Source organism: Haemaphysalis longicornis, unplaced genomic scaffold, assembly GCF_048455015.1.
Source record: "Haemaphysalis longicornis isolate Haplotype H1 unplaced genomic scaffold, Haemaphysalis longicornis Haplotype H1 scaffold_7, whole genome shotgun sequence".
NCBI classification, from domain to species: Eukaryota; Metazoa; Arthropoda; class Arachnida; order Ixodida; family Ixodidae; genus Haemaphysalis; species Haemaphysalis longicornis.
This window is the reverse complement of record NW_027526422.1, coordinates 165,606,239-165,629,075: the sequence shown is the minus strand read 5'-3', so window position 1 is coordinate 165,629,075 and position 22,837 is coordinate 165,606,239. Positions and strand designations below refer to the sequence as shown.

The 22,837-nt window shown below is 45.7% G+C and overlaps 1 protein-coding gene across 2 annotated transcripts in view; it reads left to right on the top strand.

The window, feature by feature from the left end:
* The window catches only part of LOC144145440 (arylsulfatase B-like), a 56,014-nt gene that overhangs the window by 12,090 nt on the left and 21,087 nt on the right, over nucleotides 1-22,837 (top strand). For both annotated transcript variants that reach the window (XM_077677064.1, XM_077677063.1), the window contains exons 4-7: nucleotides 8,845-8,949; nucleotides 13,576-13,735; nucleotides 19,477-19,589; nucleotides 20,204-20,314. In XM_077677064.1, coding sequence (XP_077533190.1) covers nucleotides 8,845-8,949; nucleotides 13,576-13,735; nucleotides 19,477-19,589; nucleotides 20,204-20,314 — 489 coding nt within the window. The remainder of the gene's footprint in view (nucleotides 1-8,844; nucleotides 8,950-13,575; nucleotides 13,736-19,476; nucleotides 19,590-20,203; nucleotides 20,315-22,837) is intronic.

Below are 22,837 nucleotides of genomic sequence, written 5' to 3'. Positions count from 1 at the left end.
CCGAGCAGGTAAGCGGAGGATTCAAGTAAGGCGAAAGGTGCGAGACATGATCTACCGCCGCAACGCGCTACGAGTCAGTGCCAGAGTTATATAGGCGTGCCTTTGTGTGTTCACTGATGCGTTGATCTCTTCGTTGGGATCAGCAGGTATGCGCGATCACCGAGAAGACTGCATTTGGCCCCGCGCCCAAATTTTGTATTGGAGAGTGTTGTAATCGTCAGCGAAATTTTTTAAAAGTTCATTTCCGCATTATGCGGCGTTCAATCGCAAAATATTTAGGCAAAGCCTGATCATATAATGCAAACTAGCTCGAAACCAGACGTTTTAATTCACTCCCGCAGTGGACACAGCTTTTGCGGGTCGCTATTTTTTAAGTACACCATCTCGTCAAAAACGCCCAAAGTAGTTGTGGGATTGACGCAAACTTCAGGTATAGCTGAAACGGAGTATTCCAAATAGTTGTAAGGCGGTGGAAATGCACGTGTCAGGACAGCCAACTGAAAACTTAAGCTCAAATAAAAACCAAAATGCGTGTGACCATATTGCCGCGAACCATGTATGGGTTTGTTTATTTATTGTTTGTGTTATCTGTGTTATCTGGTTATCTGCGTTCCAAGCAAAGCGCGTCTTGCATTCTTTATTTTAAATGCAGAGCATTTCTTTAACTCACGATGTTATGCGTCCGTAACTCGGCGTCCGCACCACGGCAGCTGCACCCTCTCCCCCACTCCTACTCGCCCTCAACACGCTTGACAACACGTGCAGGGCGCGCTCCGGCGTTGCAAGCACCGTAGCAACACCAGGTGCGGGTGCGACGTGGCGTGACGGTGGCGTGATAGCGCGCTCTCTCTCCGCCTCCTCTCCTTCTACTGCGTTCATTGGGAATATAAACCCGGGTGTCGGCGCGTCAGCCGCACTACATAATAATAATTACACTTGACGTTACCTAATACTCGTCTCGTTCTCTCTCTCCCCAATCATACCAACAACAACAACCCTACCACCACCATTACAACACCCATCGCCACAGCCACGCGCGTAACCCCGCTAATGCTCTGCATTTACTCGTGCCCCTCCCGCGGGGGCATGTCGGGGTCCCTTTTTTATGCCTTACGGGCTATCACATTCAGATAAGCAGACTGTTGTTGCTAGCTCAGAAAAATTCCCCGCATTTCCCCGAGGGGAAGAATATGAAAGTGCGAATGCACGAGTTGAATTTGCGTGGTTCGGTAATGTTCGCGAAAGAGAGATCACACACACACACACAACTACAAAGAAAGAAAGATGCATTTATTCACGGACACCAACTTGTGTTGTCGTTGTACTGGATTGCTAGAGCGGATCTCAGCTTTGAAATTTCGTGTCAGTACTCCTTTAAGCAGGTGCATTAGCGCTTCTCACGCCCGATTCTTGGCCAATCCCCCACGTGGGTATGTGCCATGTCAGCGGCCAGGCAGCGCGCGCCCATCTCCCCCGTTGCCAAGGAAGACGAGGAGATTCCTGGCCAATCCCCCACGTGGGTATGTGCCATGTCAGCGGCCAAGCTGCGCGCACCCATCTCCACGTGCGCGGACATCGCCGGTGGACGCAGGTTCAGGGTCACTTAAGAAGTGCATTCGCACTTAATAATCTTCTGTGATCTATAATGTTCTGGATGTGAATCGACGGTTCTAGAAACACGCGAACCGAAAGATAAAAGCCGGCAGAGCAGACGCCGCGGCATTCGACTCGCCGTAGCTCGCATGTGTACGTCACTTTGTTGACTGCTGCTTCGCTGCCTCTGTATTCTTTGAGTTGTTAGGGGAGCACAAGTTCGCTCAATAAACGTGTTTTCCTCGAAGACAACTGCGTCGTCTGTGGCTTCGCGACTATATGTAACCTGACTGTGGGGGATTTTGGGTGTTCTTCAATAAGAGCACAGTCAAAACAATAACGGAGGCGGTGCCCATCTAATCGTCCTTTCCACATTTAGAGATATCATATTGTCGCTTTGTGAGATAAAATTTCCCCGCATTTCCCCGAGGGGAAGAATGTGAAAGTGCGAATGCAGGAGTTGAATTTGCGCGGTTCGGTAATGTTCGCGAAAGAGAGATCACACACACACACACAACTACAAAGAAAGGAAGATGCATTTATTGACAGACACCTATTTGTGTTGTCGTTGTACTTGATTGCTAGAGCGGATCTCAGCTTTGAAATTTCGTGTCAGTACTCCTTTAAGCGGGTGCATTAGCCCTTCTCACGCCCGATTCCTGGCCAATCCCCCACGTGGGTATGTGCCATGCACAGACACCTATTTGTGTTGTCGTTGTACTTGATTGCTAGAGCGGATCTCAGCTTTGAAATTTCGTGTCAGTACTCCTTTAAGCGGGTTTATTAGCCCTACGCACGCCCGATTCTTGGCCAATCGCCCTAAGTGGGTATGTGCTAAAGAAATTAGGAACTCTTCTTGGCCAATCGCCCTAAGTGGGTATGTGGTGCGGACGGACGGACGGCGGTGGACGCGTGATTCAGGGTCGCTTAAGAAGTGCATTCGCACTTAAAACACCATGGCACAGTTGAAGGCATAGCGTATGTGGTGCTATAGGGCTGAAAACTACAATCTTTCCTCCAAACTTTAAACCACATGGCATAGTTGAGGGCATTGTGGGTATGGCGCTATAGAGATGAAATATTCAAACTTTCCTGCCTTGATGCTTCTGCAATATTGTCTTACAACACCAGGCGGGCACACTCTTGATTTGACCAGCCCAAGGCCACCACCTACTACACTTCGCACCTGCCCAGCGAGCGCTCCCCAAGCACCGCTGTGGCGGCAATAATTTTTCCCGCTGCAAGCGGCGTTGCGCTAGATAAAACCTTGTCACCTCCGCCGCCACCAACACCCCGCCGCCATGTACTCGCACTGAACAGGGGTGGTTTGGTGTCGATCGGGGAAAGCGGCTGTACCATGTTTTCAGTAGCAGCCGTGCTAGGAATCACGGCTTAGTCGTACGGTGCATGAAGTCATCGCCATCATCATCAGCAGCCTATCTACGCCCACTGCAGGGCAAATGCCTCTCGCATAAATCTCAAACTGCCCCGGTCGTGCGCTAACTGCGACCAATTTATCCGTTCAAGCTTCATCTCATCTGTCTATCTAACTTTCTGCCGCCCCGGGCTACGCTTGCCTTCTCTAGGGATCCACTCTGTTACCCTTAATGACGAAGGGTTACCTTGCCTTCGCATTATATTGCCGGCCCACGTCCATTTCTTCTTCTTAATTTCTTCTAATATGTCCTTAACACGCGTTTGTTCCCTGACCCACTCCGCTCTCTTCTTGTCCCTTAATGTTACACCTATCATCTTCCCTTCCATTGCCCGCTGAGTCGTTCTGAATTTAAGTTGAACCCTGCATGAAGTATATGGTGTTTATTGCTGTTCTGAGGCCCGTCATTTTTTTGAAGGAAGGCCGGCACCCGTCGCAATCGAGACGGTTACGTACAGGACTAGTGTAAACAGGCCGGGACCGATGTCACTTTTGAATCCTTCCCGCCGTAATGGGTTAAACGCAAATCTCGAAAGGTCGAATGAAATTTCAATAAACAAAGAAGCCCATAAACGCCGTCATTAAACTATGTCTTGAAAAATTCAGCCAGGCTTCGCCAATACTGCTGCTGGCGGAACAGCTCTGGTAAGAGAAAAAGGAAATGTGAAAAGCCAGCCTCAATACCAGCGCTGAAAATATGTTGACTAGTACATTGAGCAGATACGTGTATAAAACGTAACAATATAACACGCGTCCCAGTATGACTCGGTTGGGGAGCGAGCTTATACTACTTCATCCAGCAACAGTCGTTTAAGTCGTGGTCGTGAGTTTAATGTGACAGTGCATTCAGTGTGCATATCTCTCCAGACATTCAAATTAACTGATTCGTAAAGACAAAGCACATATCACAATTGCATAAATTAAAATTGTGAATACGACTGAAATAATCTATGTACTAAAAAAAGGAGCAGCATACAGGGTGCCCCAACTATCAAGCCGGAACTTACAAAAAATAGTGCAACGACGTTACTTGAAGAAAGCGCATTGCATAATGGGTTGCGTACAATTTGTTTTGTAAAGAGATTTAATCAACTTTTATTAATTACCTAACTTGAGAAGTACTGTACCAATCCTTAAAGTGTCAATAAGGAACTTGTAAGTCCCCACGAGAGGCATCTAACTGCGGTATTTTAGGTGGCGAACTGTATGCGTACTCATTTATTCTTGCGGATAAAAAAACCAATGCAATATGAAAGATACCACGCGGCGCTCCCACCGGCATCATAAACCAGCGCCCTCAAATAAGCTGATTTAAACCAACTCCTATGCCTGTCACACGCCCGTGTAGGCACTGCATCACCGTTATACGGGCATGGGACTAGTGGACACAGCAAGTTTCACGGCGCTCATGTGGCAGATAAAGCAAAATGTCATGTCAGTCGCCATTTCATCCGTCTTCTTTTATTTTCTCCGGCTAACTCAAAGGGAGCCTGTTCGAGAGCACTGCTTAATTGTGCGGAGGGGAGTGCCGTCACGTGGTATTTTTTTATATTTCGTTGGATGTCCTAATCAGTAAGAAGAAATGAGTATGCGCTTAGTATTGCTCAGAAAATACCACGGTTGGATGTCTTTTGTTTGTGCCTACAAGTGCTAAGTGACATTTTAATGATTGGGACAGTTCTCAAGTTGTATAATAAATAAAAAAGAAAAATTGCGGTTGATCCGTCTTTCATGGGAATCGGTAAAATACGAAAATGAAATGGGCCTTCACCGGATTAGTTGAATGTAAAGGAACATCCTTCATGTGCAAAGGGTTCGCGAGCCTGATCCTGCCAGACGAAGAGACGCCGAAACGCAAGAGACAAAAAAACAACCGGTTTATTCAGGGACAACAAAACCAGAAATTACATGTTCAGAAGCAGCAGCGTGAAACACAACGGCCATGGGAACAACGCCACAGCACAGCCTTGACTCAATTTACGCGCGTCCCCCGAACACGAAGGCGCTGGAACCGAGACGACAGCTGTTGGCGGTCATTGGCGTCATGATCCGCATATTTCGCTTCGCCTCTCCTAGACGGCAGCAGCATCGGAATGAGTCATAGGGAAGGACATAAGGCGCGTTCGTAGAGGTTCTCACGTATCTGCTCATAGCGCAGTTGATAGAGCGCCATGCATCTGCCATTGCGGCGAGAGGGCGCATGGGCTCGAATGCGGGCACCGCCACGTCACTGGTCCGTTTTTGGCGATGTCGCTCCCGTTAGAGATATGACCTAAGTGAGACCTTGGTGTACCTAGGCATAAACACTTTCGTGTTAAAATACCTAAGTAGCCTTATTACCAAAATAAAAAAAAACTCGCTGCTACTCCACGGTTCTGGAAACATTGTGCACTAGGTTTTTTTTCAAATAACGCCAGTGCTCTTCTTGAAAATTTAGGTGCATGAAAAGACGCACTGTAAAATACCGTTACGAGTGGAAATGTTCAGCCGCTTGGTTACGTATTTCATTTTATTTTTATTGGGAAGAGTTCATCATGCTAGAGAAAACGAATAAAAACAATATATATATATGTATATATAAAAAACGATATGCCGGCAGTCTACAACGAGCCCCTCATTTCCAAACAGTATATATATATAATATATATATATATATATATATATATATATATATATATATATATATATATATAGGCTTTGAAAATGAGGGGCTTGTTTGGAAATACAGAGAGAAATGCCGGCAGTCTAAAACGCCAAAGAAAGCACAGGGAAACGGTTAGACTATTTTTTATGGTTGGTGAAGTTACATTATTTTTATTTTTTAATTACGTGAGAAAGCCAGAAAGAAAAATCCGCGCCCAGAGTGGGGACCGAACGCACGCCGTTCGATTAGATCTCGAATGCCTTATCAATTCAGCTGTCTGGGCGACTGTGTTCTCCTTCACTTTCTGGGGTATTTATATTTACTACAACTGTATCTGACGATTGAGGGTGGTAGCCAGCGCCACTCAGACTACACGGGGAGAAGGGGACCTTCTTTTCAACCCCCGGGGCGTGACGCGAACGTCTACAGCCTGTCACAAGCGGGTAACTGGCGGGAAACCCTCATATGCTACCTTGGCATCAAGGCTGCCAAAACCGAGACCCTCACTGAGCTTTCCCACAATAATAGGGTTTGGAAATGAGGGGCTCGTTTGGAAATACAGAAAGAAATTCCGGCAGTCTACAACGCCAAAGAAGGCATAGGGGAATGGTTAGACTATTTTTTATCGTTAGTGAGGTTACAATATTATTATTTTTTATTAATTACGTGAGAAAGAAAGAAAGGAAAACACGCGCCCAGAGTGGGGACCGAACCCACGCCTTTCGATTAGATCTCGAATGCCTTACCAATTCAGCTATCTGGGCGACTGTGTTCTCCTTCACTTTCTGGGGTATTTATATTTACTACAACTGTATCTGACGCTTGAGGGTGGTAGCCAGCGCCACTCAGGCTACACGGGGAGAAGGGGTCCTTCTTTTCAACCCCCGGGTCGTGACACGAACGTCTACAGCCTGTCATAAGCGGGTAACTGGCGGGAAACCCTCTTATGCTACCTTGGCATCAGGCCTGCCAGAACCGAGACCCTCGCTAAGCTTTCGCACGATAATAGTGTTTGGAAATGAGGGGCTCCTTTGGAAATACAGAAAGAAATTAGATGTCGAATGCCTTATTATTTCGAAATCTAATCGAAAGGCGTGGGTTTGGTCCCCACTGTGGGAGCGTGTTTTTTTTTTCTTTCTTTCTCCCGTTATTAATAAAAAAACAATAATGTAACTTCACTAACGTTAAAAAATAGTCTAACCATTCCCCTATGCCTTCTTTGGCATTGTAGACTGCCGGAATTTCTTTCTGTATTTCCAAACGATCCCCTCATTTCCAAACCCTATTATCGTGCGAAAGCTTAGCGAAGGTCTCGGTTCTGGCAGCCTTGATGCCAAGGTAGCATAAGACGTTTTCCCGCCAGTTACCCGCTTATGACAGGCTGTAGATGTTCGCGTCACGCTCCCGGAGGTTGAAATGAATATCCCCTTCTCCCCGTGTAGTATGAGTGGCGCTGGCTACCACCCTCAAGCGTCAGATACAGTTGTAGTAAATATAATACCCCAGAAAGTGAAGGAGAACACAGTCGCCCAGACAGCCGAATGGGTAAGGCATTCGAGATATAATCGAAAGGCGTGGGTTCGGTACCCAGTCTGGGCGCGTGTTTTTCTTTCTTTCTTTCTCACGTAATTAAAAAATAATAATATTGTAACGTCACTAACGGTAAAAAATAGCCTAACCATTCCCCTATGCCTTCTTTGGCGTTGTAGACTGCCAGCATTTCTTTCTGTAAATATATATATATATATATATATATATATATATATATATATATATATATATAGTTATAGTTTGTATCTGTAACACATATTTTCTCCTGACTTGGTAAAAGAAAATACATCGTGAAATATCACTCTTCTTGTTCTCGAACTCCTGAATTAGCATCCAGCTTGAAAACAAGGTAGCACTCCTGGTACGTGCTCCAAAACATTCAGATTGGTTCAGTCGCTAGTGAACTAGCCATATAAGACGACTATCTTTCCATTTCGTAGTAAGGTCTTGTGAATGCATGTACTGCGCTTTGCGAAACACCTCGAGCCGTTTCTGCCCGTTCGCATACCTGAAAATCTAATCGAAGGGACAATTTTTACAGGTACAGACATTTTAGCGGCAAAATAATTTTTGTTTATTAAAAATGACCAAAATTTATGGACTGAAATGTTGTTCAGCTGAATAAAAGAACGGGCGCCACACTTAGAGAGTCCGCCGCTGTCCGCAACAGTAAGACCTCTGTGCAACAGTGCGTGAAAGCGCCCCTTGCGCCCGGATGCGAAATAAAATCCGGCGCAAGCGGCCCCATAGAGCGCGGCTGGCGGGGCAGGTTCGAAGTGTAGTTGGTTGTGCCCGAGGCACACGAGGAGAAACGACGGGACGATGGCATACCTCTAAACCCTAGTCCCTGTTTCTTTAGTCCTTTTGTAGCATGGGCTGTTTTATTTTTCAAGCCTAATCTTAATCACATAGCCAAGATGCCACCGATTTAAAGCCGACATATCAATTCTCTCCTCCCGGCACCCCACTACCCCCCACGCCTTTGTTGCGGCCAGCAGTGACTTTGCAGCAACTATCTTTAAACGGTTCAAACGATATTCCCCAGGCTAAACTGCAACGTTGTTGTCGCATACCGATTACGGCAGAACCCTTTCTAAGCCCTCTCGGAAAACTTATAAATCTATCAGTCACCCGCCCCGGTGGCTCAGTGGCTAAGGCGTTGCGCTGCTGAGCACAAGGTCGCGGGTTCGATTCCCGGCCGCAGCGGCCGCTTTTCTGATGGAGGCGAAAAGCGAAAACGCCCGTCTGTACAAGATTTCGGCGCACGATAAAGATCCCCAGGTGGTCAAAATTAATCCGGAGCCCTCCACTACGGCGCGCCTCATCGCCTGCGTTGCGTCGGCGCGTTAAACCCCACAATCAATCAATCAGAAATCTATCAGTCAGAACGTAAGCACAACCCTGTCTGTCATACATCAGCGGTGTAGAATATGATAATGGAAGAGTTCACAAACGAAAATTGGTTAACAATTTGGCAAAATGAACATCAATAAAAATGCGTTGAAGGCGTTGAATAAAATTATTATTTCAATAACTGCTGTTCCTCCACAACAACACTCCTCAAAGATTTCACTTTTATAACAAAGACATCTCATTTCTGTTCATTGGTTTTGGACTGTAGATCCACCTATTGGCCCTGTTAGCTGTGATGCTGAGCATGACTGTGTACCAGAGGCTCAATGATCGACAGCCACCGAACATTATATTCATCTTGGCTGACGACGTTGTGAGTATTTTTTTGATACATACACCTTCGATAAGTGGAATTCCAGCAGATATTTACTGTTCAGCTTAGGGGTGCTGTTGTACTTCAAGAGGCAATACGTTAAGCTTTGGTGTGGCGCTCTTTCTGTGCAATGAATCAACTCCTGGCGCGTGGAACACATGGAAACGCGTCGTGGTTGTGGTAGTTCTGGAATATATTATGACTACTTATTCCTTTAATGAGGCTTTTGTCGTGTTTTCGCCCTTCGTAATCTTCCTATTGAGCTCAAAGAACTTGTCAAAAGCGAGCTGTTGGGGAATGAGTATTACAGTGAATACTAAAATCGTGCTCTATTGCTAAGTTTGTGTTGCACCAGTGGCACTTTCGCCGCTCTTCACAGTATGCACCTAAAGCGTCAGACAGTATGTTTTGCTCAAAAACGTTTTTGCCCGGCAGTGTCGCCACCGTCACTCATGAACGTACAGACCTCTTTTGTTTGCGTAGCTGCTCGTCGTCTTTCGTTAACACCGGTGAACAATAGGCGTCGATGCCTTCACCTACTGAAACTGAGAAACGGTGACAGTCGGACGCCCGTTTACGACAAGCATGCTCAAAAGTCACGCGGAAACCTAAAGTGGGATAAATTATGTTTCAAGTTAGAAAGAAAGAGGCAATCCATGCGCGCACGCATGTTCGTGTGTGTGAGTGCGTAAGTGTGTGCGTGTTCGTGTGCGTGCGTGAGTGCGCGTGTGTGTGTGTGCGTGCGTGCGTGCGTGCGTGGGTGTGTGTGTGTGAGGGAGGGGGGCTTGTATGCATGCGTGCGTGCGTGCGTGTGTGTGTGTGTGTGTGTGTGTGTGTGTGTGTGTGTGTGTGTGTGTGTGTGTGTGTGTGTGTGTGCGTGTGTGTGTGGGCGGGCTTGTATGCATGCGTGCGTGCTTGCTTCAAGAATGCCCAAATGACCTTGTTGATGCATGGCTTGAACATAGCCTTTCGGGAAGCGGAACTGAAGGGGCCTACAATAATAGCATGACCCGGTGAATTGGGCTGCACCGTGGTATAAAGGTGCGTTAGTGTAAATCAAGCGAATATATTGGAATTTCGCCGCTCTACACGTCTGTGTTCATCTGAAAGTCGGGATTACAGCATTCGATTACAACTAGCTATACAGATGATTACTACAGAAGTATCCCCGCTGTTTGTCGCTGCCTCGGACCTACGTTTTTGTTTCTTCCCATTTACGTATATTTATTTAATCTAACATTGAGGCACTGAGGTCGGTGGAGTAGATTGAGGTCGGCGGAGTACATTCTTCTATATATCCCAGTGTGATGCGGACTGCGACGTGATACATGGCGGCTGCTGGTGAACCGCTTGTGTGACCATGCAAGGATGCAATTTTCACAAGGCCCTACAATCTAGCTACATTTACGTTCTAGGCTATTTTCGGGAAGGGAGGGCCTGTGTTGCATCGTTTTGCTTTCGTGCACTATACTTGAGCACGGCACAGCCTTGAATTAAATACAAGTTTAAGATGGGGATTTAGGTTGCTGTTTTGGGCATTCTTGGCAATATTTCACTTTAGGTTCTTCTTTCGTAACAACAAATGTGCACATTTTATTGGACGCTCGGCGTTCGAGCGCTCATTTCTGTTGCTCAGCAGATGCGCTGCAACCGTACAGCACCATTGTTAATATTTGCAATGTGCCGCGGCAAGACTTTCGAAGTATTGTTTGCGATTTGTGTGGCTCCTGAAAGACATGTAGTGCTTGTGAGTAAAACTAATTACAGTGGACGTATCGTCAAAAAACGGGAGAAATTCGCCATGTGAGGGCGAAACAAAGGGATTGAAGAACCTTTGGAAGTGAAACACGCCATCCGTGATTAATAGCACAGAATCACGGGCGGAACACAAAACGTATTCGGTGTTTACATAAATATTGATCTCTCAAAAAAGAAGAAACAAACTAAGAAACTCTGCATGTATTTCCAAAAAAGCTTCAAAAGTTATGTGACAAGGCGCGCGGCGGCCTTTACCCTCTGCTGCAGTGGTATGAGAGTTTACCCGTAGGGACAGCTGCAGCTAAGCGAATGGGCAACTGGACATACCATGTTGCAAGAACGAAACATTTAGGAATGTATATAAAATTGGTGCAAATAATACTTTCCAATATAAGAAGCAAAGATGGCACACGTACCGTGTGTGATGGAACATACCCGGGAAGGGGAATGACGCCACACTCGACACCAAAAAGCTCCAAAGACCAAGCGGTTGCAGCTGAGGTGGAGAGAGGAGGTGAACGAGGGACGGGTAGAGAGCGAGCGAGACCGAGCCCGGAGACGAGGCAGATCGAATGGGGCACGGCACTGTGAGAACCCGCGTAAGACGTCCGCTCGACGTTCCACAGCGAGGCAATGCCATCGGCAGTCTCCGCCACGGTTCTGAGCGTCGCCGCCCGGATGCCCAAGATCCGGGCATCGGACTAGTCGATTCCCAAGACCCGAGCTACGATGCCCAAGACCCGGGGCATCGTCGCCAGCACGTCGCCAGCACGGATCGGGCTCCGGCGTGCCGAACGGCGCGTGACCGGGCGCGAGGCGGGATGAAGCCTTCAACTTACCCGGCTCAGATTCTTTCCGGCGTCGCAACCTGTGGAGTCAACCCCCCACAAAACAAGCACCGCAATGAGGGCGACGTCGGCAACCGCGTCCTCATACGACCGACCGTGAGCGTGTTCTCACAGTATCGTGCCCCGTTCGATCCGCCTCGTCTCCTGGCTCGGTCTCGTTCGCTCCCTGGCCGTGCCTCGTTCACCTGCTCTTCCTCCACGCCAGCTGCAACCGCTTGTTCTTGGGAGCTTTTTGGCGTTGAATGTGTAAATGAAGATGTTGAACACCCTTGCTGCCTGACTAAATTTTGCATGCCTTTATTCACAGTGTAAATTTCCTACTTTTTTGCGGCCTGCACAGCCTGTAGTATTGATACCTTAAGCAACAACTGTTGGCGAATGTCTGCAAAGCAGGCAGAGGTGCTTTTTTAGAAAATTTAAATTATCGCTTGTCTTCATTGCGCCTGGATAAGCCTCGTTACATAGAGGACACCAGTTTGGTTCCTACCGAAAATTTCAGTCACGCTTAGTATTCTGTGGTCAGTCAGGGGTACGTCGACAAGCGTTCGATGCCACTCTGTGGACAGATCAGAGTTGCTATGTTAGAAGAGCGAATGAAGAAGAAAATAAACTTAAGAGTGCACGTGCAGATAGCGGACATGAGAAGTTGTTCAGAAGATGTGGAAGAACTCGCCTCATCTGCTTCCTGGACTTTCAAATTCCACCATCTCCCGGATGGTCTAGCATGGGCAATTTTAGATGGCGCACTCCACACCATCGATAAGCAGCCGATATAAGCTTTCCTGCTGAATCGGTTTGCACCGGTCGATTTATGCTATGAATATGAACTGCGGCGATAAACTAGCGCCCAGTAAGAATGTGTTCGGCGGCAACTCCTGAACAACGGAAGCAGCAAAGGGTTCGCGTGTTGTTAACGACGCACAAATAGTACTTCATTTATGACGACAACAGCTTCAACTGTCTTCTCAATCCCCAAAAGTGACAGTAATTGTCGTCATGAACATGAATTGCACCAAAGTGACCGACCATGTAAACACAAACTAAATGCACAAACACACAGTTGGGTTCGCGTGGAACTTCCCCCTGGATGGCTGCCACATGAGGCAAGGGCGCAACCGCAGCAGCAACAAGGCAGCGGGCTGGTATGAAAGAAGAATCAGACTGATACGTGCTCGGTGGTGTGTTGTTGCCATCGCACGTTCATAGAGCACGCGCACGTGGGAGAGACCCGTGACTGTGCGGCAGCTTCCGTCTCAATTGCGCCGAGCCTACCTGTCACGGTAATTTGCCTAAACGTACATAAGGAGGCGAAAACACGGTGCATTATTGAAAATTGTTTAATAATGCCGCTATTTTGTCTTGAAGTACCATAAGCAGGCTAAAGTGGGGCAGAACGTTTTTGGTAACTTCCAGCTTCTTCGTTAGCTGCGCAGTGTGACTGGCGCGGGGAGATATAGACATATTAGTCAGAAGCAGCAATTGGCCCTCAAACTAACCGAAAGACCAACTGGGCAAGCATACCCATCGAGCAGCTTCCCCCGTGCATTCATAGTTCACGCTGACTGGTAGTGACGTATACGTATTGGAGTGTACCTAGAATTTTGATTGATTGATTTGTTTTGTTTGTGAGGATTAACGCGCCGAAGCTTCACAGGTGATGAGGCGTGCTGTAGTGGAGGGCTCTGGATTATTTTATTTTTGAGCACCTGGTGCACCGGGAATATTTATTACATTCACCCACGGCTTCGGCATGTACAAAAAAATAAACTTCTTACAACATGTCTCTACAGAATTGATATATAATCATTTTTTCCAAGAGACGGAACTCGCCACATATATCCAGTAAAATATTTTCTTTTAGTTGCACAAGAGCCCGAAAAGATTGAATTCCAAAAAGTCTGAAATGGGAAACACAAACCGTATCTAGCTTGTACATAATACGTATATTTCAAAAAGCGACCAGCATTCGAATAATGAGCCTTTCCGGTTCAATAAATGTTATCCTGTTGACACTTTGCAGGGCTGGGATGATGTCAGCTTCCACGGCTCGAAGCAAATTCCGACTCCCAATCTTGATGCCTTAGCCGCGGATGGTGTAATCCTCAACAATTACTACACACAACAGCAGTGCACACCATCTCGATCGGCACTTATGACGGGACTCTACCCTATTCGCACTGGTGAGTGCGTTTTATAGGTTTAAATCCTGTGCTTACGCCTACCACCATGCTGCGAGTGCAAACAGGCGGTTTTGTTTTTATATCCACTCATGAATTCACCTTGTGACTGTATCGTTGACGCGCAGGTTTTTAGGGAGCTAGAGGGAGCTTTTATTTGGTCATGACGGCTTTGGGACAAGTCTTCAGGAGGGCAAGTGGAATGTAAAAGTGAGTAAAAGTGAGCCGTCTGAGGGCCTCATTCAGATAGCGCTAAGGGCATTTGTACAGATTAGAGCATTAGGCAGCGCTGAGAGGTTACTAAATGGTTGTGAATGCGTGCAGCGGCATGTGTAGGAGATATGAATGTTGTGCAGCGGGTTAATTTTGGACAATGCCAGCGTGCTGTCGACGCATCTTTTCCACCGAATCCCATGACTACGCAAATAGCATTTTTAGCATCAGGAATAACAACCAGTCACAAAGAATCGTGGTGTTGTTTCTTCTTACTTTATGTGTAAACATCAGCACAGAAGTTTATGTTTTGGTGACGGTCAGACGGGAGCCTTTTCCAGTCAAAGTCTGGAATTGGTGAAGATCATACAACAATCACTAACTCACCCAAGAATTAGAAGTACCTGATACACTAATATTTACTTTTTTATACGCACAACGGTCATGAGTAATAAGTTAAGCTAAATACGCGTGGCTTTCCCTGTTGGGATTATAACAAACCGGCGACCATCTCCCTTGCTCAAACTGTCACAGCTCCACTTAAAAAACCTACGCTGTACTAAGCTTCCCGAAGGACGTCAGCATGAGTGAGGTTCACTTGAAATTGGCGTCGGCTAGTTTTTTTGCAGCTGAAATTGGCGTCGGCTAGTTTTTTTTTGCGGCGCAGTGCAATTCAAAATAAGCCGAATAAAAAACATCTCTAATTCTACCTCTGAGCTTGGCCCCCCACCGCCAAAATGCAATAGGCGCCATGTTCCAGCTGCCCAAAAGACTATGTGAAATGCAGGCGGTTATGAAGAATGTTCTTTCGTTGTTCTTTTGCGTTTATTGACTTCATGAACAAAGTACACGCCCTGGATCAAGTGACGTAAGCTAAGGAGTAGCCACGTGGTTGACCGCCCACAAGACAGCTGACAACTTTGTGCCCAGTGGCGTGTAGTGAATCACCCAGCAGGCAGAATTTGCCGACAGTTGTCAAACATACACAAAACATACAAATCATATGATAAATCGTTTCCCCTTAGCATCGGTTTTGTGGCGCACGGTGACTTACTATAGAGGCACTCCTATGCACAAAACTTCACCTTCTTCCTAAAATACGGTCTGATTTTATTTAAACTTCGGTTAGGTTAGTTGTATTTGGTATTTTCATGTTGCTTCCTCATGTTCATGCATATCTCGAACAATTACGCCATGTTCTGACTAAAACGTGTTGCTTTCCAATTAACTTTTCTTTGAACACTAAATGCCCAGTATTCGTTGTCTGGAGAGCACTATAATAGCACACTGGACACCCTTGCCGCAGTTACAGAATGCCGTGTGCATTATGCTTTCTCTAAATACGTGTGTACCATTATCTGTCCTCTGCTCGAGGAGTAGGCACAGAGGAGAAAAGCCTTTGATCTTAAGCAATCTAGAAGAATAGTTTAAACGAGTGCATTTTTTTATTGTTATTGTATATATTGGTTTCCAGCCTTATTTTTGGGGATAGTTCTCACCTATTCCTTTAGTTCCGGTTGTGTAGTTTTGAGCGGTAACATAATGTTTCCGGCTTTTATGATTTCGTCATTGGCCTACTGCTTTTTTTTCTCGCTTAAAGCGTATGCAGCATTTTTATGCAAACATGCCATCTACCCCCATTTTTCGCTATTCTTGCTTCTATGGTGCCGTTCAAAACACATTTTACTGGCTCCTTCATTACATTCATGATGTGGTCATACCATGACTTTGTGCACTTCCCAGTTTGTTTTGTTCTGAAGCGGTCGTACTTTCTGTCCACCGAGCACCCTGGAATACTATTCTAGCACTCACTGAACCTATGATTCCTGTTTCATATTCCTGTTCATCTTGAACATGACCCCGAGAAATTGAAAGTTTAATGATAACGACGCTTCTCTTTACATTTTTTCCGTAGCTGCTGCTGACGTGTTTAAAAATGTTTTTCCTGCGTTAATACAAAAGCCGAATTTGATTTATTCCTTGATCTCTGGTATTCTGCCCAACACACCTGTGCGTATTTATCATTAGCATGCCGCACAAAACTGCACCAATCACTTTGCCTGTACAAAAATGTAAGTGCAGGCATGCCTGTTCTTCAGCACCATAGGGAGGCGAAGCTAAAGTTTGCCGGGCGAGGGCAGCGCTGCACTCTCCCCTCCCCGGGAGTACGCGGGGGCTGCCGGCGCTTTGGCACGTTCTTTTTTCGCAGCGGGCGTGCTGCATTTTTCGCGCTAAGAAGAGGGATGGGTTAAATTTTCTTTTGAATTATGAAACCATACGCGTCAGCACGTGTCCAGCAAGTTCGGTTTAAACGTAGAGTGGTTACTGAGTTCCTTTTTGTCGACGTTTGTCTTGTCGTCTGCTACAGACCCTCCACTCGACCGGCAGACTGCCCCGACGATTTTAAGGGGGGAAACGCGTCGTTCGTCGGTCGCCGGCTGCTGTCTTTTTGTCTGCAAGGCGACAGCTGTTCAGCTTGTCACAGAGTACTTTTCTCTTGTTTGTTACTCCATTCGCGTGCTCGCGCTTCGGACATCCGAATTTTCTGGACTGCAGCAACACTGAGGCTTGCAAGAAATGTAAGATAAACGTGAATAATTATGGTAATAGGTTATTTGTTACTCTTGAAACAATCAGCTGCATCTTATAAAAACGCATTAGAAAGGCGCACGCTAATTAAGAGGTCCTTGTCCTTGAAGGAATTTTACTTGTCCTTGAAGGAATTTGTGTTCGCAATGTTTGTCACCCGCTTGGAGTACAAGTATGGGTTAGAGTGACAGTTCGCGGAAACAACAGAACAGCTTGTGGCGTATAACTCTTAATTACTATTAATATACAGAATTTGGTGTATACCTATTTTAATTACTAGTATTTGTAAATGTAGGGGAAAAAACGAACAACGCAGCAATCCCGTCCAGAACACAAGTCACAATCGCAAGACGCACCAGTGATACTACAGCCAGGTAAATTGCTAGAAAGTATTTTTTTTCATCCATGCAAAATTGCAACCAATTGTGTTATATATGGACGATATCGAACGGCACCAGCTAAACAACTCCGAATGTCATTGATTATAGCGGAAAAATATCATTGGCAGCATGCATTAAAAAAAGTGTAGAGGAGAGGACCCCCCCCCCCCATCTATTTCCAGGCAGCCTGAGCAACAGAGAACTAGTGTTCTCTTCTGCAAAATCCTTTTTTTTCCATTTAGCTTTCCCCCTCTGATTAGCACCAAAAGCAGCGGGGGCAGCCTTGGGAGCCAAGCTGTTCTGGACGCGCCACAGCTGTTCTCCACTCTTTGGTCGATGCCGTGCACGACTAAAGGGCCACGTGTTTTCGTTTATGTACGCGGCAACACGGCACGGGCGCAAATGCATCGCCCTCGTACCAGCTGCACCAATATAGCTAAGTTTGTGTAGAGGACACTGCGCTGATTGCAGATGTACGATGAAAAAGTGACCTCGTCTAAGTGCTCCCTTCACCCCTTTAAGACGCCATACCAACTATGCCAGAAAGCCGTTGTATTTCCTGTCGCTCATCATCGTCGCGAGACTGCTGTTTTTGCCCATAATTTCCAAACGCGCCTTTTATGACCGTGTGTCAGTAGTCCAGCCTTCTTTGGTGCAGCTGTTTCCCTCTCTGGGCGCGCGCTGCGTCACTTTTTCTGAAAGCTCTCCTCCAACCTTCCACGCGCCCTGCTGTTTGCATTTCCGTATCGCGATCCCCGACTCCTGCTCCAATTTTCTGGGCGATTGTGTGCGCCTCACAGGAATTGTTGTACCTCGCGCGTACTGTAAAACCTTAGGGTCTGGAGCTTTAGGTAAAACGTTTGGGGGGCCTGGTTATATCTGTGTTTTTCCGTCTTTTCAAACCGCGGGCCCAAATTGTGAGCACATACAGATGTTGTCAATGGGGCAGAACTAAGAATAATTGAACTATGTGTAAATCCGACATAAATGGCAGTGAAAGGTTACCTTAGGTGCCTTAGAAGCTAGTCACTGGGCTGGCGTAATGCTCCCAAGGAAACCAATTCCTATTCTCCGATTCCATAAAAACCGCAGTAATTTATTATAGGACACGCGCAGGATCCTCCTTATCGGTCCATATTTTGTGGTGTATCACAGCCTCAGGAGAGGATATCCAACAAAAAAACAAACTGCTTTCAGTACACCTTTACAGCAATAACGCCTTCCGCACAGGGAACACGGCTTCTTCGTCGTTTCCAAATTAGAGCAGTCCCAAGAGTTTGACGCATTTCTCTTGAACTGAAAACAGTTTCACACTTATCGCAAATTTCGAAAGTTGAACGAGGTCGCTCAAATTACAGTTTTTATTTCGGTGGCGCCGCGAGCCAGTAACACGTGAAGGTGTAATATTGACTAGTTGGCGTTTCTAGCTCAGCACTAACGAATTATTTTATTTACTAATTTTTTGGAGCGCCTCACGTGTCCTATGAGCGAAATATTATTGAGAACGGCTTTTATGAATGACAGCCTCTAATAGTTCAAGCGAACATCTTAGTATGGCCATGTAATGCGTGAACTAGGCATGATGCGCAGATATTACAGAAATGGGCAGACTTCTCTGCCAGATTTTTTTTTTGGGGGGGTGAAGCACCTTTGCGGCTCGGGATGTCACGTCTCCTACCGTCGTTGTCTCCTTTCGCCATGGTAAATCAAGTTGTGGAGCCATGGCCAAAAAACAGGTGGATAATGAATGAAACTGGTTTAAAATGAGCTACCAGATTTACACAAATTTAACATACAGAAATAATCCAGAATATTTTGCATTATTAGCAGAATCTTTTTCCGTCTCGAAATTGATTTCAAACGCCACGTTTTCTTCTGTAAAGAATGATTTTCAGCTTGCTGCAGAGTCTGACACGAAGACTGCTGCGGCAGCCTGCCTCTCATTTAATAGTTTCAATCCTGTTCTGCGCAAGAGAGGGCGCCACTGCCTCAGCAAGCGCACAAATGCTCCTCCAAACGGCGCTTCTCCGGCGCCCAATCAGCGCGCTCTGTGTGTAAATAGTGAGACATACACCTTTTGAATACATTTATACGATGCATGCTTCGACCTTCCCCAGGTTTCACGTTAGAGGAGCTGGCCTTGGATTTTTTTTAGACCAGTCGCATGTCATTGTATTTTCTACTTACTCCACTGTGCTCGAAAAAACACGATTACTTTTTACTCATTGTAGTGAGCCTTCGCGCTTACAACAAACCAGTTATATAATAAGCCAGCGGCCCACATTTTAAGGAATGGTCTTGTGCAGAAGCCAACTGCCAAAAGCCCTTTTATCGGGCACTCCCAAATGTAACTCAAGCCCTAAAGAACGCGGTAAAACGGGAGCTATATTTGAAATACAAAAGAAAAATTAAAACCGTGCCCTAGTTTGGGTCTTCTAAGATGAAAACAACGCCAAATTACAAAAAACTTCCTAACCGCAACAAAAATACAAACCTGCTCTGCTCTCAGCATATTTTTACATGATGTGACCCCTGTCTACCTACATATTCTCGGTTGCACAGGTACTCAACACTCCGTCATCACTCCTGCCGAGCCGTGGGGACTTCCTCTTGAGCACAAGCTTTTATCCCAGTACCTGAAGGACCTTGGCTACGAGACACACATAGTGGGAAAGGTTAGCCAACAATTCAAGAGAGGAAATCTGCGTGACCATACGATAATTCTGGAACTGAACCTGGTGCATTTCCGCTGGCAACGTTCAGAATGTCAATTTGAATGCTCAAAACAAGGCAGGCCATCAAGGCAGGACCTCGAGCAGCCGCACATGTAGGGAATTGTATTACCAAACTACAATGTTATCAAAGCAATACACTTTGAAAAATTGTGTTTATCCTTACAGTAGCGTCTAAATACCGTGGTGCTCTTGAAACTGTCGCCTACCAGAAAAGCAAATATGCAGCCACTTGCTGGAATTGCTGGATACAGTTGTGTCACTTTCAGCTCTTGTAATGCCCTACTTTAGCAAAACCGCAATACCCCGGGAATGTCACAGAAACCGAGTCTAGTGGCACTTTACATTGGCTTCACACAGCAATGTAAAATTTTTGAAAAGCTAAACACTTAGAAGCATACTAACGTGACTGTGACTGAAGGGCGTCGAAAACTGGTTTTCATATTTTTATGAGTTATCGATGCTTGCTTCCCAGAATGTATTAACTAAACTAAAGTTTGACAGCATGAAACTAAAGAACGTCTGCTATTGTTCTGCTTTGTGATTTGTGCTTGCAGTGGCACCTCGGTTCTGTTACGAAAGAACACACTCCCACTTATCGGGGATTCGACACGTTCTACGGCTTCTACGGTGCCGAAGAAGACTACTACAACCACACTAACAGATTGGTATGGTGGCATTTTGTAGAAACGCATAAGATTCTCATTAAAAAGGACTACGAGAAACGTGACTATGGCGGAATATATTTACATAGGGTTGAATAACGATTTCGGGTGGAGAATAAGGACGTTTATTATATAAATATAGTCATACACAATGTACTAAAGTGAAATGGTTGCGAGTAGACTTCGGTATACATGAAGAATTTAAAACAGCCTGGCTGCTGTGTCGAAGGGTGGGTGTGAATATGAGAGGTACGGTTCAATATTACAGCCCGAATCGGATCCACCCATCCTAGATGTAGACGTGAATAACTAATGCAAGACTTCCCCTTCACAGCACACCAACATAGTTAACTGCCTTGAGAATGTTTTTTCCTCCGACGTTACCCTTTTTATATCGCGGATCAGTTCTGTGCGTATTTTGTGATTAGTCAAATTTAGGGCGAATCCGCACCTGAACGAATTTGAACCGAGAAGAATTCGAGCAGCGTGTTTTTTAGAGCTTCATTCAACTTTGCAAATAAGAACGTTTGTGATGCGAGACAACTTACGTTTGCGAATATAGTGCTGGTGGAGAAAACTGCAGACTTGGACTCCCCTTTAACACGAGTGCATTACCCGCACTTCACTAAAATACCAACGTAAAACCACGCTGGCAAGCGTATGGTGTGAGCGGGACAATTTAGGAAAACAGCATCGCCACCGGGGACGTAACAAGTGTATTCCGATCTTAATTTTCTCCGAATGCGATGATAGCCTGTATACTGCTCTTAAATTTGCTTGGACTATTGCCAATTATTTTAAGTGCTATTGAAGGCCTTTTCTCTAGTGAATAGTGTTACCGCTGGTTAGGTTTGACCATATAATTTGTTCCGAAATTCTGACCGATTCAAAAAGCTCACAATCACGTATTAACACTCTAAAGATTGCTTTTTAGATTTACTTTGTGATGTGAAACCTGTACGGAACAAAAAGTATTTTTAAAATTTTTAAGTATATCGGATAGCGTGCACTATAAATATGATAAGACGCGGTATGTTTAAATGTAGGTGGTTTTTTTCCATGCATGGCACATTTTAAGGGTCATCCCGTGGATACAACTAGTTTTCGTACATCTGGAAGTTCGCACCGTAACAGAACACGCCGAAATTTCCCATAGTGTCAATAAAGATGCAGTGCAATCTGTTTGTATGGTCTTCACCTGACCGGGAAGAATACGTAACAATCAGCAAAACGCAGCAGTAAGGAAAGCTCCGAAAATAAATGCAAACAGTATAGCGTCGACTGGCAACCAATTATTTCTGTAAGTTGGGCTTTCAAGCCTTGCAAAATTGAGAATACAAGATTGCCGCTCTTCGCGATCAAGGTCCCTAGAAATGTCAACTCTCTTCTGCGCTGGCTGCTTGTCCACTGCATTTAGTACGTCGAACTCTTCCTCGAGGAAAAGCGCCATCTGCGTTCGCGATGCCGACAGGCGCGGCCATTTGTCCTTGCGACTTCTACGGTGTTTGAAGCGCGCAATGACTAGAGAACGCACGCTTTTCATGCTGTGGTGCTTTTATGGCAAATACAAACTCCCAGCATTGAGAAGTCAAACCCCCGTTGAATGCACAGTGATGATGGTGGTTGCATAGAGTAACATTAGCATAGAGTAAAATCACTTGAGACGATGAATCGTAACTGCCTCCGGCCTTATGCAGTCAGTTCTGAAGCCATGCCTGGCCAAGTGTCGTCAATCGTCGAATTGGTGGCTGGTGCACGTTGCCCTAGCGGGTTCTGGGTGCCAGATTTCGGCGTATGGTGGGGAAACGTATTCTAACCCACGACGTAAGAGGGGGGTTTTAATGCGTGGGATTCTATGTGTGCTTGTACGGGACTACACAAAACCAACGTAGCAGCAGGTAAAACGCAGCACCGAGGAACGTAAAAACGGGGTTCCACTCTATCACCTTTGATAGCCACCCGTATTACCTTAAACCAGTAGAAAATCCAGGGGTCTGCGCAAGAAACAGGGAAGGGTGTTGTTCAACGCCATTGTCAACAGCATTAACGGGGCTACGGATATGTTGTAAACATTTTGAAGGTAAGCTTTTTTTACTCTGTAGAGAGGCAGTGTAGAATCTCTAAACCCGGACTCTATTGAAAATAACTCAATGCCCAAAGAAATTTCTCGACAAAAATTTATTCAATTTTTATTGACAAAACCTAAACGATTTTGAGGTATTGTTCACCGCTACAACACTGTAGTCTAATTAAAGTCAGTATCTTGAAGGCAGCCGGGGTCTGTTATTTTCGCCAAAAAACGCGATCTCATTATACAGCGTATAATTGCGAATCTTTTATTCTCTACATAGACACGCTATCGGGTGTTTCTAAAATTGAATATTTGCAGGACATTGAATTCTGTCGGAATTGGCAACAAACGCTTATTGCCTAAAAGGAACTTAGCTCGTCAGATATAGGTGCGTCTCACTTTTGTCACGTGTGTAGAAACAGTAGGAACACCTTTTAAACTCAATATTGGGTTTT